The sequence below is a fragment of the Anabrus simplex genome, chromosome 11 (genome assembly GCF_040414725.1).
Source record: "Anabrus simplex isolate iqAnaSimp1 chromosome 11, ASM4041472v1, whole genome shotgun sequence".
Classification (NCBI taxonomy): domain Eukaryota; kingdom Metazoa; phylum Arthropoda; class Insecta; order Orthoptera; family Tettigoniidae; genus Anabrus; species Anabrus simplex.
The window spans coordinates 55,174,682-55,192,732 of NC_090275.1; the positions used below are offsets into that span (position 1 = coordinate 55,174,682).

General features: G+C 39.9%; 1 protein-coding gene across 8 annotated transcripts in view; it reads right to left on the reverse strand.

Annotated features, from left to right (window-relative positions):
• ZAP3 overlaps nt 1-18,051 on the reverse strand; it is a 491,484-nt gene that overhangs the window by 377,008 nt on the left and 96,425 nt on the right. For all 8 annotated transcript variants that reach the window (XM_067155237.2, XM_067155235.2, XM_067155234.2 and 5 more), the window contains one exon: nt 3,998-4,108. In XM_067155237.2, coding sequence (XP_067011338.2) covers nt 3,998-4,108 — 111 coding nt within the window. The remainder of the gene's footprint in view (nt 1-3,997; nt 4,109-18,051) is intronic.

Below are 18,051 nucleotides of genomic sequence, written 5' to 3' on the forward strand. Positions count from 1 at the left end.
CGCGATTGACCTATCTAAGGTATTTGATAGGGTAGATCATAAGAGACTACTGCAAAAATGAGTGCAACTGGATTTGACAAAAGTGTGACCGATTTCGTGGCTAAGTTTCTAGAAAATACAACTCTGACAACTAGAGTACGCGAAGCTTTATCTGTCCCTGTAATAATTAAGAGAGGAATTCCTCAAGGCAGTATTATTGGACCTCTTATATTTTCTTATATATACATACATACAGTGGAACCTCGATTCTCCGTTTTTCGAGGGACCATGAAAATAAAACGTACAATGCGGGAAAACAGAAAATCCGGGAATGAATGAATGAAAACCATCAACAATTTGGCTAAACATCACAAAAATGAAATGTGTACAATTATAATGTTACAAAAATTCCTAAACCAAACAAAACTACAACCCCCATCGGACTTAGCCTGCCGAGCGACCACTGCTCAGCCCGAAGACCTGCAGATTACGAGGCGACGCATGGTCAGTGTGACGAATCCCCTCGGCCGATATTCCTAGCTCTCTAGATTGGGGTCGCCATCTCACCATTAGCACCTCAATTACAGGTAATCACGAAGGCTGAGTAGACCTGGAACCAGACTTATATCCAGGTAAAACTGCCTGACCTGGTCGGAATCGAACCCGGGCCCTCTGGATGAGAGGCAGGTATGTTAGACCGCGAAACCGCATTAATTACCGGTACGCGAGTTCAAAATGTCGATAGTTTATATTCAATTTTACAGGGGAATCTTCGTCAGATTCCCGTGAAAACTTCTTTCAGTTCAGCAACTTTGATTAGCCAAACTCTTTGAAAAATCTATTAACGCCAAGCCAAACGACAATCGACCATAAGTAGTTTTTAGTTCTCTCATTTAATAATATAAAGCACATTAGATACAAAAGCGTCCAACATGATGGCGAAATCCCTTCTTTTCTTTATCTTTCATTTTAATTTGGTCTCCGGTGTACTGTTGGTAGTCAGTTTCTGGAAATCTTGTACCGTTACCGCGTAAATTAGGCCTACATCAACTTTTAAAGGTTATGTTTAACTCGAAAACATAGTTTCGAAAGTATCAATTCTCAAAAGTTCTCGAATGCATTATATTCAATTCTGCCCGTCACTAATCCAATCAAATTGGAAAGATAAAAGAAATATCATCAAAACTTCAGAAATTACGGTTATTCTTGACCTGGAGGTCATCTGGAAAGCGCGCTTGCTGCACGTCACTACGAGTTGGAAATCATTCAAACCATTTAAATCTACCGGTAACGGGCGCAAATAAAACGACTGCAGCTTTTGGTATTTTAACATAAAACATAAAATTCCCAGTCTTACATTACGACCTAAACAGTAATAGGCAATCCCAAGACCTCCCATGGCTTTCTTTTTTAATGTAAGGTGCAACATCTGTTCTGGTCCCGCTAACAAAATCGCGTACGATTAAGGAGCAGTTTCGATTTCTGCCTGCTCGGTAGTACGATCAAAAAAATTTTAAAATATAAACATCTAACCACGGACATAATGTGGACATTTTATAAGTGCGAACATTTGACGAAACTAGTTCCGTCTTCAAGCAGAGCTGTCTAAATGCGCCGTGTCTCCTTAAAATTGTTATGGCCACTCTCTGCTCTTTGATTTTCCGAGATTCTCTAAACATTACCTCCGAATGCAATGCTAAGATGGTCCGTTATGCAAGTTCACCGCCTATCGCTTTTCCAGTACCGATACATTACTTGCTCTAATTATCGCGATGACGGGGCATAAACGCCAAGATCCATACGTATGCCATAGCCATCCTTTCGTGCGATACGCGGGACCACATAATTTGAACGCATATTCGGGGAAAACTTAGTTTCCGGGAACGGATAATCGAGGTTTCACTGTATATCAATGATGTGTAAAGAAGTGAAATCAGAGATAAGGCCATTTGCAGATGTAATTCTGTACAGAGTCCGGCTCTATGGCTAAATGGATAGCGTGGTGGCCTTTGGTCACAGGGGTCCCGGGTTTGATTCCCAGCAGGGTCGGGAAATTTAACCATCGTTTGTTAATTTCGCTAGCACAGGGGCCAGATGTATGTGTTGTTTTCATCATCATTTCATCCTCATCTCGACGCGCAGGTCGCCTACTGGCGTCAAATCAGAAGACCTGCACCTGATGAGCTTGGACTCCAAAGCCAGACACAAACTAGGAGCGACAAATCAGCTGAGAAGGGTCTGCGCCTCGACATCCAGAAAACCGAATACCTAGAATGTGGCCCCGAAACTTGTGGGACCATAAGGATCAATAATCAAGACTTGCAAAAAACCATAGATTATAAATACCCAGGGTCAGTTGTCACTTCGAACTGTGATGCCACTTTTGATACCCGAGAGCGGGTAAATGCAGCTTGGCTGAAGTGGAGACAAGTCACCTAAGTCCTCTGTAATGAAAAGATGCCTTACAATCCAAAGGCAAAAGTTTACAAGATTGTGGTACGCCCCGCAGCTATTTACAGGGCAGAATGTCGTCCATGACAAAACAGCGTGAGCAGACTCTTCATACAATGGAAAGAAGATGCTTCGATGGACTCGTGGACTGAATCAATACGACCACATAAAATATGCAGATGTCTGACGAAGATTTGGCATCGCTCCAATTGTGGAGAAAGTGACGGAAGCACGGCTCAGTTGCTAAAACAGCTCTCCAAGTTGATCCGGGAGGAATTACAACCACGTGGAAGGACTTTAAAGCGGTGGACTGACAATATCAAGGCCGAAATGCATGACGTTAGTTCAAAACTTGAAGATGTCAAGCAATAGGAAGAAATGGATGAGTTGTAGCAAAACCCACATTTTGGGATAAACTCTATGATAGAGAGAAAGATTTACGAAAAGTCTTTTACTTAAAAAGATCTGGCCGTCAATCCTGGAAGACCCAATAACTGACTGGAGCCGGTTATTACTTTCACTGTCGAGAGTTACAAGAGTGCACCTTCTTTTCTTACCTTTAAAAGACGTCATTTGAAGGAAAGCAGCCTTAAATGAGTTAACACCAAAAAAGACCAGATTCCATGCATGGTCACACGAGTAGCTAGGGATATATTCAGTCAGCACTCAGCAGAGCCCCAAATGCCAAGGTAAGCGTGTCCGCAGTTTGCTACATCTCCATTTGGTATCTGGAGCAGGCTGCTAGCAACTACTCTCCCAGTAACCATGTATCACCTTGCCACAACCCAAAACTTGCAATTGGGGGAGCGTTAAACCTCCATACAAACTTACACTACCCGAGGCAGAGAGGATAGCTAAACAGCAAGAGAAATGAAATTTACAGATAAGATAGGAAGGTAGAAATAGAAATGAAGAAATAAGACCAAGGACACCTCGCAGGCAACTCTCACACTTTGTTAGCCTGGCTCTACACCAAGGCCATTCCAGAACGGATAAACCTGAGCTGGCATAACCCTCAGGATCAACAAGCCCACACGCCCCTCCCACACAGACCTCAAGATCATGATGTTCCTAGAGGGGGTATAGGAAAAGGAATTGCACACATCGAAACCTACTTTCAACCTATTAGGTCGTGTTACGTACATTTAGTACGTGTTGAAGAGATGTTAAGTACAGAACAAAAATGGCCAACCAGACACTAGTGGGATCCGAACCCACTGGTGTCTGGTTGGCCATTCGATTACAATACGGTCGTGAAAATTCAATTGAATTGCACACATATTTATATAGGGAAAATAGATGGCCATTAAAAGGCATAAAAATTACATTGGTGATTTTTAATGAAGAAATGAACAAAATGCCATCTGGTTAAAAATTATCTTGAATAAAAGTACCAGGAGTACATAATAACGACAAATAGAGAAAAAACTACCCTAGCAAAATCAGAACTCTCACCTCCTGCTCCTTTGCTAAGGCTGTTCTATGAAACTACTCTGTAGCATTCTCCTTTTCCCTATGAATACACAGAGGATTGAAAGTGGTTTCAAACAGACACATGCTCACTTACCTTGTCAGGATGGTTAATATTTTGTTCCTTCCATTTATTGAACTGCTCTTCCCATTGTTTGAACTGGACATCAAAGGCTTTCTCTGCTTCAGAAAGTTCATCTGGATTGTCCTACAAAAGAAAGAGAAAAACATAATCTTATGCTAATAGTAATTACGGTAGCAGTAATGGTTTTAATGGGATATATATGAGAAAAGTGTCCTCTCTACAAACATTAGAACTGCCAGAGCAGTTTGACCGCTTCACATTTCCCAAACTATATTTTAACTGCTATTTTTATTGTGGGATACTGAGCTGCAAGGACTTTTCCTAATTATTGATCAGACCTAAGATATTATCATTACAAATATTATCATGAATAGACCTAAGACAATTAACCATTATGGTTAAAATAATTAACTGAATCTCTTGTCGCTAAGGGTTTTATCTTTTGGTGAAATAAAACTGTTGATTTTGGTGTCAAACCCAACATTATTTCAGTAGGTATTTTGTGAAATGAATTGTCATACTGATCGATGTTCCTGGTGATATCTTCCTTATAGTAAGTAATAAATTCAACCAATTTTGTGATAAGGGGTTTTAGAGAGTACTCTTATAACGTATCCCTGTTATTAAATCTTAGAACACCGAGCTTGATAACTGCAGTCACCTAAGTGTGGCCAGTATCCAGTATTCGGGAGATAGTGAATGGTATGAATAAAACCTGAGTTCTAACTTAAAGTATATACTCATGAGTATGAGCACTTAGGAGTATATTCTCAGCCAAAGTAGTACGTACTCCATTTGGTAAGAATAAGAAGGTTCTCCTTCCATGTAGTAGGTACTCAAGCGCACCGCCATGTGGATCATTTGAAATTCAGTAGGTACTCACGCTATGCAAGTTTGTCATCATACATAATCTCAACTAATGAGATTCCATTTCCGTACCATCTGCATGCACACCAAGTTGTATTTTACTCATAGCAATGGCAAATATTCTGCCAATAACATTTTTCGGGAATATTCTTTTCTGTACTTAAGGTCAGACGCTCCAGAGCCCGTTTAAAACAAATTATAAGAGAAGGTAGAAAAGTGTGCGATAACGTGAAAGATAAATACGAAAACGCGTGTGTGTGATAAAAAATGCAATTTTAAAGCATGTAGTCTACGGTACGGTACGTTAAGAGTTTCATACTGTTTTCTCATTAGCATAATATCCAAAGCTTTGAAGTCATTTAAACTAAAATACAAGCCATACGTGGGCAGAATGTAGAAACACGCACGATGACACAAATGATAAATAACACTAAAATTAGAGTGAAAAAAATCTGTGGCTTTAACCACACGTGAATGTTAATACTTTCATTACCGGTACCTTTCTTCTTGTAGGCTATACTTATCATAATTTTAATAAATCTCGGAAGGAAATGCCTGAGGTTTTGAGATTAGGCCTAACTCAAACCAAATTACAAGTAATGTGCAGGAGGAACGAAAGAATAAATAAATTATATTTATTATTTGTTTTCCATAGCACCGACATAATAGGTCTTTTGGCGAACATGGGATAGCATACCTGTCAACTCTTAGAAACCAAAATTAGGAAATTTTTTAATTCTTGGATATCACCACATATATTCCACTACAGTCTGGGTAAAAAAAAAGGTCAGGATAAAAGGCATACATATCTACAGTTACAATGCGAATTGACCATTAAATTTAAAATGTTAAACTAAGAAAACATGAAAATGGTTACAAGAAAAATGTACCAAATCATTCTCATTCATGACACACATGAATAATCATATTGTCACACCGACACATGCAACAAAATGCATAATACCATATTTTCTCGCGTAATTAGCACACTTTTTTGACGAAAAATACAGGAGAAAACTTCGGATGTGTAAATTATTCAAGGAATTCAGAAATTTACAAATTATCAACAATTCATTTACATTTAAAAGATACATCAAATATAATATAAACACAACTGGTTCAACTCACTTGCGGTTATCGTTATTTGGCGTTAAATTCCGACGTAAGATTTTTTTAGATTTTCTTCTGAAAAGTAAAATAGGGTACATCAGGCAAGTTATACACGTGGGTTTGAAGTACCGACACTGGAAAATATTCTTACCATCATGAGCTGACAATACGACCTGAAGTGAAATAAACATGAACTAAGAAACGTACAATTCATGTAATGTCATATCAATGACATACCGGCAAAAAAAGAAAACTTTCCAACACGAGAAGGGCCAGGCATCGAAGGAGGGACCCTGCTACATTACCCCAAACCGTTCGTATCCAATCTTGTACGAGTGACGTGTCCATCCTTTTTCTTGAATACGAACGTAGGTCACTCGCGGAAATTTTGCTTTAGACATTGTTTTTCGTTTTAGAACAATGTGAAGTGCAGGCTTTCTCCCATCAGCAGTTACAGCAAGCATTACAGTACATCGTTTTTTTGCTTCCGGTAGAGTGTACAATAAAACTTTGTTCCTTTCCAACCGATTGTTCCGACTTTGTGGCATATGGAAACTGACTGGCATCTGACCTGCGGTTCCTATAAGGGAGATCAAATATTCCTTCACTCTATGCTTCTCAATCACAAAGCGATGAAAATGGTTGAAACCATTAGTCATTTTTTGGCATAATGTTGTTCGTCATCGAAGGTAAAGTCCACTTCCCTTCATAAAATTAACCAAGCCTCGGCTAACCTACAAATCACAGACACCGATTCCACATACAGCGGCTATTTATCATTCCTTAAAATGCGGCATTTCGTGAGAAACGACTTATCCAACGTTGCGTAACAAAATCATGTACTGTGTTTAAGCAGATCCTCTTCTACATGCGGAAACTTGCCGTATGTTGGTCCGTGAAATGCTTTGCGAGACTTGTTGGCTGCTTGAAGTGCACTTCTGTTACCACGGTAATGCACGTTTCATTTGGACACTGAATACTTGCTGCCCGCTGCCCTATTCCCGTATGTTTCGGTGTAACTGATCACTGCGAGTTTGTATGATGCAATACTACTCGAATACTGTGGACTGATAAACAATTTTGAGATCACAGAATGTCCCGTACCCGAAATACTCGTAAATCTAGTGCAGTGGGATTTCCTGCCGGCTAATAACAGCACGTTGCCCTGTATTTGGAATGCCCATTTTCGCAATAGGAAGCCAGTAGTTGACATCTTTATTTCGAAAAGCATGCGGAGCTGCGTGATGGATGTCCGAAGTTGTGGGCGCGTCAAATACAAGAACATTTCTTTTTCTCCAATTTGGACCCAAAAATATTGGTATACGTAAATTATGCAAGTGCGTTAATTACGCGAGAAAATAGGTAGTTTCCCTTATCAGACGGTAACATGAACGGAAATTTATAGATATCTCTGAATACTTGGAGATAACGTTTGTTATATTTTTTGGCCATAACGAGAAAAGAAAATACCAGAAACTGTCACCCATACAACCCCCTTAAAAACATTCAACTCATTAAAATTATGTACTTAAATACGCGAAACTACCACATACAAAACAATTCAATATGTACCATTACATCATACGACATCGACAGCGGGGGGACATAGAAATGAAAGAAAAACCACGTGGCCGACAACTCTGACGAAACTACCCACAGAAATTATGTTAATAGCACGCGAAAAACACAATAAAAACTCATTCTTTCATCCCGATTAACTGAGTCGCTAGCGCACGCTAGCCTCTCTTGCTTGCAGGACGATTGCCGCCCCGAATCCCCAGCTGTATAAAGTGCACACGCAGCTATGGTGAGCGGGAAACACGATACACGAAGGCAATGGACAAAACACTTACGAAATAAAGCATCAAATAAATACGCTTGAAAATGAGGTTTCGTAAATTGCACAAGCACATAAGAATTTATCCTTCGTCGTAAGGGAAGAGTATTGGCCGTACTAAAGGTTATATTGGACAAAAATGGGAAGAAGTAAAAATAAATTGGCAAATGAGTTAAAAACCGGAAAGTTTCCGGATAAATCGGAAGGGTTGGCAGGTATGGGATAGGAAAGTGGCCTTAATCAAGGTACAGCCCCAGGATTAACCAAACGAGAAAATAAGCCACAGAAAACCATCTACTGAGATGCCGACAGTTGGGATCGAACCCCTATATCCTGAATCCAGGATTTAACTAATATGTCACCCAAACCACGTAGCAAAATCACTCGATAGATAAATAGATCTAATGTGAAAGGGAGAGTAAAAAAATTTGTATCTTATGTATAGGTCTATATACTGAATGTTCCAAATGAAATATCTGCCTGGCATTCTGGATGACCATAAAGATTCCAGAAGGAAAATACATTTATTACCTTTCTTGTTTACGGACTCACCACCCCAATATCTAGACCTAACGAGTGCAGCCAAGAGCAGCCGTTGCTGCTGGATAATTATACTTTCTCCCGCTCTGGTTGGGTAAGTTTTGTATTATTTTGAGGAAATGCAATTCACACTGCAGCTTTAGTCACAAAGTACCGTTCATAACCTCAATAAGTAGTTTATTCAGTTTTTGTTGGGTATCAAGTCCTCTATGCTACAATGAAATCGAGGGTGACCTTATAGTTAAATGCATTTTTAAGACTATTTTCTAATTAGCACTTCTCGTTTTTCTTGTTCAAATAAATTCAATTTTTAAAAATGATACTGACTTAAGATTCTTAGAAGTCACATGCCCAGGCCCCTCCTGGACACAGTTCAAACATTACAAATAAACTCAGCCATTTACATAATACTTTAAAGAGCAATAAATCAGTAAAAGCTCATACTTTAGACACATATCAGCCCTACAGACTAAGACTAAGATTATACTCATCAATCTGAGAATGCACTCTTAGTCATACAACAAATGAGAATCTACCATCAGGCTGTTATAATTGTGAGTTTATACTATACCACCTCCATGAAATGAGTATATACGCAGTTAGCGAGTACATTCTCATTACAATAGAGTAAATTAATGTATTATTTGGGTCCAACTTTTCGATACATAATGTAAATAGTTTAAATTACATAAATGATTAGGGACTAGTTTCGACCTAGAACTAGGTCGTCGTCAGACAAAAGAAAAATTAAAACACAAAATATCGAAGAAATTAAACAATGTAAAGACACGTAAGGTTTCGTAAAAGTACATACCATGCGAGATATTGTGCAGCACTATGTTAAAAAATAACTCTCTGAAAGAGGTTCATAAGAAGTTCAGTGCATATTAAAAAGATGTTATAGAAAGGAATCCTTGAGATGCTGGAATATGCTGGCTCCTTTGAGATATTGGTATCCAATTGAAGAACCACTGAGCCGAAGTCACGTCGTTTATTTACAATTAAAGACCAGTGCGCCGTGTAGCATTAAAAAGTTGATAGGGATGGAAATTATTCAGTTGTTGGTCAAGGAATTCATGCTGGCTTCTTAAATTTGCTCCTGTATAATCGAAGAACAACTGAGATGAAGTTACATCGTCTTTTAAGATATTCATAGAAGTAAAAACACATGGATGCTGGATAGGCTTGTTTCATTTAATTACATTCTCATTAACTTGATTTTTATGAAGTGGAGTATATACTCAGACACGTTGAGTATATACTAAATACTCATGTTTATTCATACCACCCAGTGGGTTCAAAACCCACTGCCTGCAGCCCTAAAGATGATTTTCCGTGGTTTTCCATTTTCACACCAGACGAATGATGGGGCTGTACCTTAAGGCTACGGACACTTCCTTCCCACTCCTAGGCCTTTCTTAAGACACTGTCGCTATAAGACCTATATGTGTCGGTGCGACGTAAAACATGAAAAAACTTAGAACAACTAAGTGCACAAAATGTTATACAAATAAATATATAAATCACCGAAACCTCGAAATGAAGTTAGGTGATCTGCCCTGTAATATGAATTTATACAAAGCCTAAGGTTTGTGGTTTTTTTTTTTTTTTTTTTTACGTGTTGAATTACTTGTCTCCAAATTACAAATTAAGCATGGTTTCCACATTATCATGATGCAAAGTTGTGCGAGTCAGAGAGTATCGCTCACCACATTAGAAGTCAGAAAACTATAAGGCTTGCGAACACTTGGATGCAAATTTACTGTGATCTTCTATAAAACCTCCTAAAACTTCACTAGTCTTCCTTCTCTTCACCAGATGCGCTTTCACTGCATTTTGCATGGTCATCAAGCCCTGGAAGATGTTCATGGATATGCTAGTACTCCCCAGTTGGGGATGAGGTAGTTCAGACAGTTAACATGCAGGCTATCTGAGCCCAAGTCGGCAGCTTCGATCCTGGCTCAGTCTGGTGCCCCATGTCACCATTATTACAGACACGTGAAAACTCCTGCGGGACAACATTCCGGCATCTCCGAAAACCATAAAAGTAGTTAGTGGTATGTAAAAACAATATTATTACTACTCAACCAGACTGTGTATTTACAATAAGCCTGCTAATACAGTCATATTTTTCAATACAGACAGTATTTATCTTACATTTTATATTCATCCACTTCCTTATGCCAGGATTATCCACTTTTTTCTGGAGGAATGTTGGCTTGCATGAATGCTTCTGTTGAGTTTATTACAAATTGTCCCCTGTCAGTTTTCAACTTCTTTGCAATGTGTAGAGTATCACCGATTGTAATTTACCACTGAAAATGTTAATTTGCTTCATTCTTCTTCATTTTGTGCATTTCTGATTCCATGCAGTATTTATCTCACACTTTTTTTCGTTTCCACTTAATGGGAACATTACAGTATGTACACATTATAATCTTTCGTGTAGCATCAAATAATTACAATTCCCTGTTCGAAAAAACTGTTGCGACTGTAGTTTTCAGCCTTTTTATATTTATATGCTGGACATTTGCCGTTAAAGTTGAAAATTTTCGTCGAGAAAAAGAAATTTGCAGTTCTAACTTTTCGAAATAAGCATTCTTATCAACTGGCAAAAATTTTCAGGAAAAAGAACACCAATGTCACATATAAAATGGATAATAATACTAATAAGATAACTTTCAATTCAGAAAAGACAGAATAAATGTATATTTAATAAATCAGGAATTTACAAATTAACATGCCAAACATGTAAACAAGGATACATAGGACAGTCTGGTAGAAGTTTGGCTATAAGGTACAAAGAACATGTTAATGCAGTTAAACATAAAAGATATTCGGCAATGGGAGAACATATGATTGAAATGAATCATAAATTTACAAACATTTCCAATGACATGTATTACATTCGGCCAAAAAGGGAAAATTAATGTTTTGGAAAATTTAGAAATTTACCTTACACAAAAAAATAATTTTGAATCAAATTTAAATGAGAGAAGTGCAGAAGATAACCCACTGTACAGACTAGCATATGATCATTTAAGGAGCAAAAAGAAGAAAAGAAAAACTTGAAGATCCTAAATTTATATAGTTTTCTCATTCAGTTCAACCAAAATTTTATGTATTGATCATTTTTATAATAATTCTTTTTACTCTTTGGTATGGTGTATTAGGACAATACTTCTTTAAATTGTAAAACAAGAGATTGTGTGATAATGTTTTGTTCTTTGAACTGACCACTGAGGAAGGGAATGGTTGAGATTTCCCGAAACATGTTTGGTTTAATAAATAGTTTAATTTTCATTTTATGAGTGTATTGATCAAGGCGGATTCAAATAAACTATTATAAATAGTTACATTATACATTCAGACTAGTCAATACGGACCAAACACAATATTAACCTATCATGGTTAAGTTTATTTAAAGTTAGTGGTGGAACAATATCGTGAACACTTCAATAAGCCACCACCTTGCAACACAGTTATGCTATCTATTGTTAAAAAATTTCGTCGTACAGGTAGTGTATTGTCTCAACGCAAGGGAAGGTCTGGTAGGCCATAACTGTGTCCACAAATGAAAATCATGGACGTGTCCTCAATCAGGTGCTGCAGTCTCCAAAGCAAAGTCTTCGGTGAACAGCACTGAAATTAAACATCAGCCCTATGCCACTAAGATGATTATTTAAAGACACAGGTGGATTTCCGTAATGAATACAGGTTGGGCAACGATTGGCGGAGCACGATAGGCACGTCAGGGTGGAATATCGTGCACGATTTTTGGCCATGGTGTACGAGGATCCGGATTTCTTTTTCAACGTGTGGTTCTCCGACGAAAGTCACATTCACTTGGACGGTTTTATCAATAGCCAAACAACTTGCTTTCTTGGTTTCGAGAGGCCAGACACTATAGTCTAGAAAACTACATAGTGTGCGTATGACGATTTGGTGCGCAGTGTCAGGAAATGGTGTGCTAGGTCCATATTTCATAGAGAATGATGATGGTGCATCTCTTACTGTTAACCAGAAGTGCTATAGGAACATGGTGATCAGGCCATTTATTCAGGATCTAAGAAGGTTTTGTCGTGCCAGGAACATGCAGATGAATAGACAGTGGTTCCAACAAAATGGGGCGACTTGCCACACCGCTGGACAGACTATCGTTATGCTGCAAGAAAACTTTCCAGGATTAGTAATTCCCGCGGGGCTGAGTTCCCCTACCCATCACATTCCCCCGATCTCACACCACCTGATGCTTACGTGTGGGGAATGTTAAAGGAGAAAATTTTCTAATGTCCAGACTCACCCAAAACTGTGCCTGCATTACGCTAGAAGATCGTCTCATTCTTCGAGACTCTGCAGCAACCTAGGCTCCAGAATATGTTGGAAAATCTGCATGATCATTATGAACACTGCCTACAGCTCAATGGAGCACATTTTGAATATTTACACTATCATCTTGATAAGTAAGGTAATGACAATAAGACTAACAATTTCCAGTACTGCATATTTTGGCGCAGACTGTAAATCTATATTTAAAAATTGCTGCGCTATTATGATAATTAAAACTCATTTCTGTGTAGAAGGAAGCGTGCTCTTTCCAATAAGTTATCACTATCATTGCTTCCCGTAGCACTGAAAAAATTTCTAAACCGATCAATAATCCTGGATTGTAGCAATTTAAATATGGCTGTCTCTAACGTGTTAAAATTCTCTAATATTTATTTCTATTCATTTTGGTTATGATGAGACATTAAGGCAATGTATCGGTGTAATTTGGTGAAAATTGTGAAAAAAATCCATTTTTAGTTTTTTACGTTCTCATGATGTTTATACCTTGTACTTTCTTTCTGAGCTTTGTTTTATTTAAATATCAGCCATTTAAAGCCCTTAGCGGCCATTTAAATGACCCGGCGCAAGTGGGCGTTGCCGCCCATCGACACTATTCTCATGAATATCTTTTGTTTTTCGAAGATTTTGAATTGAGCGTGCGGGTTGAATGTAAGAAATGTTGTTGCTGTGGGTCTTTATGTTGGCTATTCTGATAGACTATCGATATATCAAGTGTAATTGGCACTTGTAATGGAGCTTGTCCATGTGTTGAATGTAAACAAAGAGTTGTGATCTCACGTTTTGTGTTTATCATTCGTGTTTTAGGCCTACTCTGCTTTTCTGCAATTTCTTAAATGTTACATTTGTAATAAGTGTATTATAAATGATCCATAAACAATAACAGTATCTACTTAGTGAAAGCAGGTTAGTTTTTGAGGTTAGGATTTGTGAGGTTGTGTTATTATCAGTGTACATAATGGGCAGAAGAATTGCGACTTGTCATCGCCGGAAGAAACGACCTAGTAAAGTGTTGGATAAAGTGAAAAAATGCCATTCTAACAGGAATAAGAATGTAAGTACTAGTTTACAAGATCAAGTAGGGGAAGTTAAAATTCCCACACCAAATATTGTGCCCGGGGAATGCATAATGTAATTTGGGCTAAGTATCTGAAGGAAGGGTTTATGTCAAATAAAGAACTGGAGATTGCTGTAACATCAGCAATTGCTGAATTCAACATGGGTGGTGAAGCAAGTGAGAAACTAAAAGCTAGTGTTAGGGGTGTTAAAGTTAGCACCTCAGGACAGAAAATTAGTGTAATGAGGGACAAGTGTAGAACTGACCACAGTGGAGTGTCTGGGTGACAAGGGTTCAAAACAGGCCGAAGGAAACTAAAACTCTCAAAACTGCTAGTGAGGCCAGGAAGAAGGCAGCAGAGGGTCCAACATATGGTGCTGGGGAGTTTTAAGTCAACTAGATTCAGGTACTGGACTAATGTTCATCTCTAAAATTTCAATCTCTTTTTCCTCTGAATTTATTTTCCAGCACTTTTCAAGATTCAAAATGCTCCTCCTGCCACAGTTTTCAATCAATCTACTTGAAACTTTTAGGATAGTTTCAGACACAACATAAACTGATGTGCAAATTTTAAAATACGTGCAATAGTTCAGTGGCAATCTAGTTTTTTCTCATCATGATCATCATAAAATATATTTAAAAAGTTAAGCCTATGTGAAATAATTTGTTCCTTTTAGTGTAATTAAAATTTCTCAAAACCCACACATCACTTCTTTTATATTGGTCTTTTAAAACCAAGATTAAATTTTACGCCAGATCTGTTGAGCCGTTCGGAATGAGGAGCATTTTATAAATACATCGAAAATTTAAAAAGATATTGATAAAATTATGAATATCTCAAAAACTGTTATTGATAGAAACTTTAAACTTTGTACGCTGTATCATGCCGATACTAACATTAAATGATCAAAATTCTAAGGTGATAGGATGAAAACTGTAGATTTTAGGATTTTCACAGATGCATTGCCTTAAGAACCTATGAAAAAGATGTCCGAAATTTGCTAAGGAAGATTCAAGGCAGAAGAGGAATTTAGAGCGTGAGCACTTAACGTTAACACGTTGAGTGCCATGCGACCCCATTTGGGTACGTGAGAGTAGTCAAGTTTTTGAACTTCACGTCCCCATATGGGGTCGTGCATTCGTTCTAACTCGAAAACTGTGCGAACCCATTTGGGTGCGCAGTAAGTATGTGTTTCGAAGCTGTATAAAGTCTCTTCCTGCCATCTGCTTGTCGTCTATTTAAGTATGTGCATAGTCCACCTTCCATTCCTCAATTCCTGTTTTGGCGCGACCCCATATGGGTACGTCAAAGTGCTTTGTAGGGTGACAAAGTCATTGTCTTTCTCGCGCACGGATTGTTTATGTAAGTGTGCAGAACTGTGAGTTTCCTTTCCTTTTTTAAGTCGTTACGAGTAAATCGAACACTAAAAGATTTAGTGCAGATAGTCTGGATGATATATCTAACAATTCGGACAATGATGATGTAGACAAAGTATATAGTTACAGTGATTTTGAACCCAGTACAAAGCAAATAGCGATCTTGCACGTTCATCCACATTGATGTTAGTGTCTTCAGCATACGTATCCCCACTGTAATCCGCGTTTCTAAGCCAGCTGTTGCAAAAATTATGACCGTCTTCAACGATATAGTCACTAGCTTCCCATGTTGCACAATCATCGCCGCTAGGTTCTCTTACTCAAATTAAAATTTATACAAACTAAATTATATACTTGTTCTGTATTACTTAACTACTAATTCTTCTTATAATATTATTCTGTTACATCCTAATTTACCAAATTCACATGATTTTCATTACTTTATATAACTATACTCTATACGAAAATTTCCTAACCTAAAATCGGAAGATCGTCATTTACAAACATTTCTTCATGTAAAATCGGGGATCGTACATGTTTACGGCTCCAGTGTGAACAAGCTAACACATCTCTCAAAATCAACAGCAATTAATGCGTCCCTGCAAAGGAAAAGGTAAATATTACCCAGGTTCGTGTCAGTAACTACTGTATAAGTACGACCCCATATGAGGACGCGTGTACGTGTACAGTTCGTAATGACCAATACAACCCCATATGGGGTCGCAATATTTTACGTAATATACATAATAATTATTTAACTTAATATATCATAAATACATCCTCATTTCAGCGATCATTTGCTTGGTTAAGCCTGTGAACGTTTTGCCACCAGGGAGTAACTCGATGTTATTAGCTCACAGCACTGGACGGCAATCCTATGAAAATCGGTCTGGCACTCAACGTGTTAAAGTGAGATGTCGGACTCAGATGCACATCCGACCCGGGCCACTGTAGCAGAAGGGAAACCCGTCTTAATGACAATGTTAATATAAACTTCGAAAATTCCTATAATCATCTGTGCAATATCCTTCGGTTACAATGAGAAACCCTTTTATTGATTCATCCATTACTACGGGCAAATTCGGGCATGTTTAATACAGATGTTGATTCCCATAGGGAATTTAAAATATTTGTCCCGAATGAGTAAATTTATAATACCAATATAATGGTCCGTTATTGGACATTATAAATTTTCCAGCTAACTCATTCTTGGTTGCCTGCGTTTCGCCCTCGTGTGCTAAGTTAGGCTCATCAGTTTGGGACTTAGCACACCACCCAAGACGCAAGGCTAGTGCATACTGTGGAGGCCACTGCATAGGCTACTTGAAGCCACCAATTTTTGGAAATGAGACATAGCTCTCATACTGCATTGGCACTGCTGGTGGCTTCAAGTAGCCTATGCAGTGGCCTCCACAGTATGCACTAGCCTTGCGTCTTGGGTGGTGTGCTAAGTCCCAACTGATGAGCCTAACTTAGCACACGAGGGTGAAACGCAGGCAACCAAGAATGAGTTAGCTGGAAAATTTATAATGTCCAATAACGGACCATTATATTGGTATTATAAATTTACTCATTCGGGACAAATATTTTAAATTCCCTATGGGAATCAACATCTGTATTATCTGATGGCCAGGCAGGCATCAATTTTTGGAAATGAGACATAGCTCTCATAGTGCATTGGCACTGCTGGTGGCTTCAAGTAGCCTATGCAGTGGCCTCCACAGTATAAGGAGCAGCTGACTGTCGTAGCGAGAGGTCGTACGTGCCTGTCGCTCCACTTTCTCTCTCCTTGCCAGGCGCTCAGTACTTTCAAGTGCTAACCAGGCAGCTGTACTTATTAGTACGACTTCGAAAGAGCTTTTGTCTGAGCTGAGCACTTCTCAGTGCTCGCTTATTCTTATTCTCTTTCAGGAGGACCAGGATGAAGAAGACGGACGTGTGGCGATCGTCGGAGTACTGCTGGGCAGCGGAGGACTTCGAGTCGCCTGCACCCGAGCCGGAGCCGCAGCAGGGGGAGCCGGATATAGAGGTGGAGAAGGAGCCGTACAGGGACGGGTGCGACCCCCCTGATGGCTTTTTCTTCTCCGAAGGCCACACCGATCCGGAGTACGAGGCGCTGCTCGTATACTACAGGCCGGGGCGCCCTGTAACTTCTGAACGGGGCCTCGTCCTGGACAGAATGCGGCGCCCTCGCCGAGGAGGCAGGATCATCTCGACAACCATGGCCATCGAGAGCTTCCGACCAGGAGGCCTCATTATCAGGCATCACGACCAGGAGCGGATGCGCGACGCACAGAAGGAGCTTTCTACTCTGTTCCAGGTCATCCGTCTACCAGGGAGGGACGGCGTGCCAGGGATGAACACCGGCGCAGTCAGGGCCGCGACGGAGACCAGAGAGACGCCGAGGAGGCTAAGGAGTAGGGCGGTTAATACCGACCTAGTCCTGGCCACCCAGCCGGCGACCAGCGATGCCATCACGGAGGTGGGGCATGACGCCCCCTAGCGCCGCGACTGTGCGACTTCAGTGGAGGAGGACGCCCCCTGGCGTTCTGAGGCTGCTGTCCAGGCCCAGCCTGACAGCACGTCTGTCGAGCTGCAGACCTCGATGTGCGCCCCACAGGACAGGGAATGCACTCAGGCGTTAGCACCGACGCCGCCGCCAGCCAGGAGAAGGAAGAAGACGGCGACGCAACGGAGCCATCAGCTACCCTGGGGTCACCAGGCCGGGAGGAGGGCCACCAGGACGAGGCCTCTTCCCCCGCCGAGAAGCAACCCCCGGGAAGAAGAAGGCGACGCCGCACCAGGAAGCAGAAAGCGTCGCTGGCTCACCAGGAGAGGACCGCCAAGCCGCAACCCAGGACTGCTCCCAGGACAGCAGTCAACCGAGGAGCCAATCACGAGAGGACCTCAGCGGGTAGCGGCAGTCAGGTG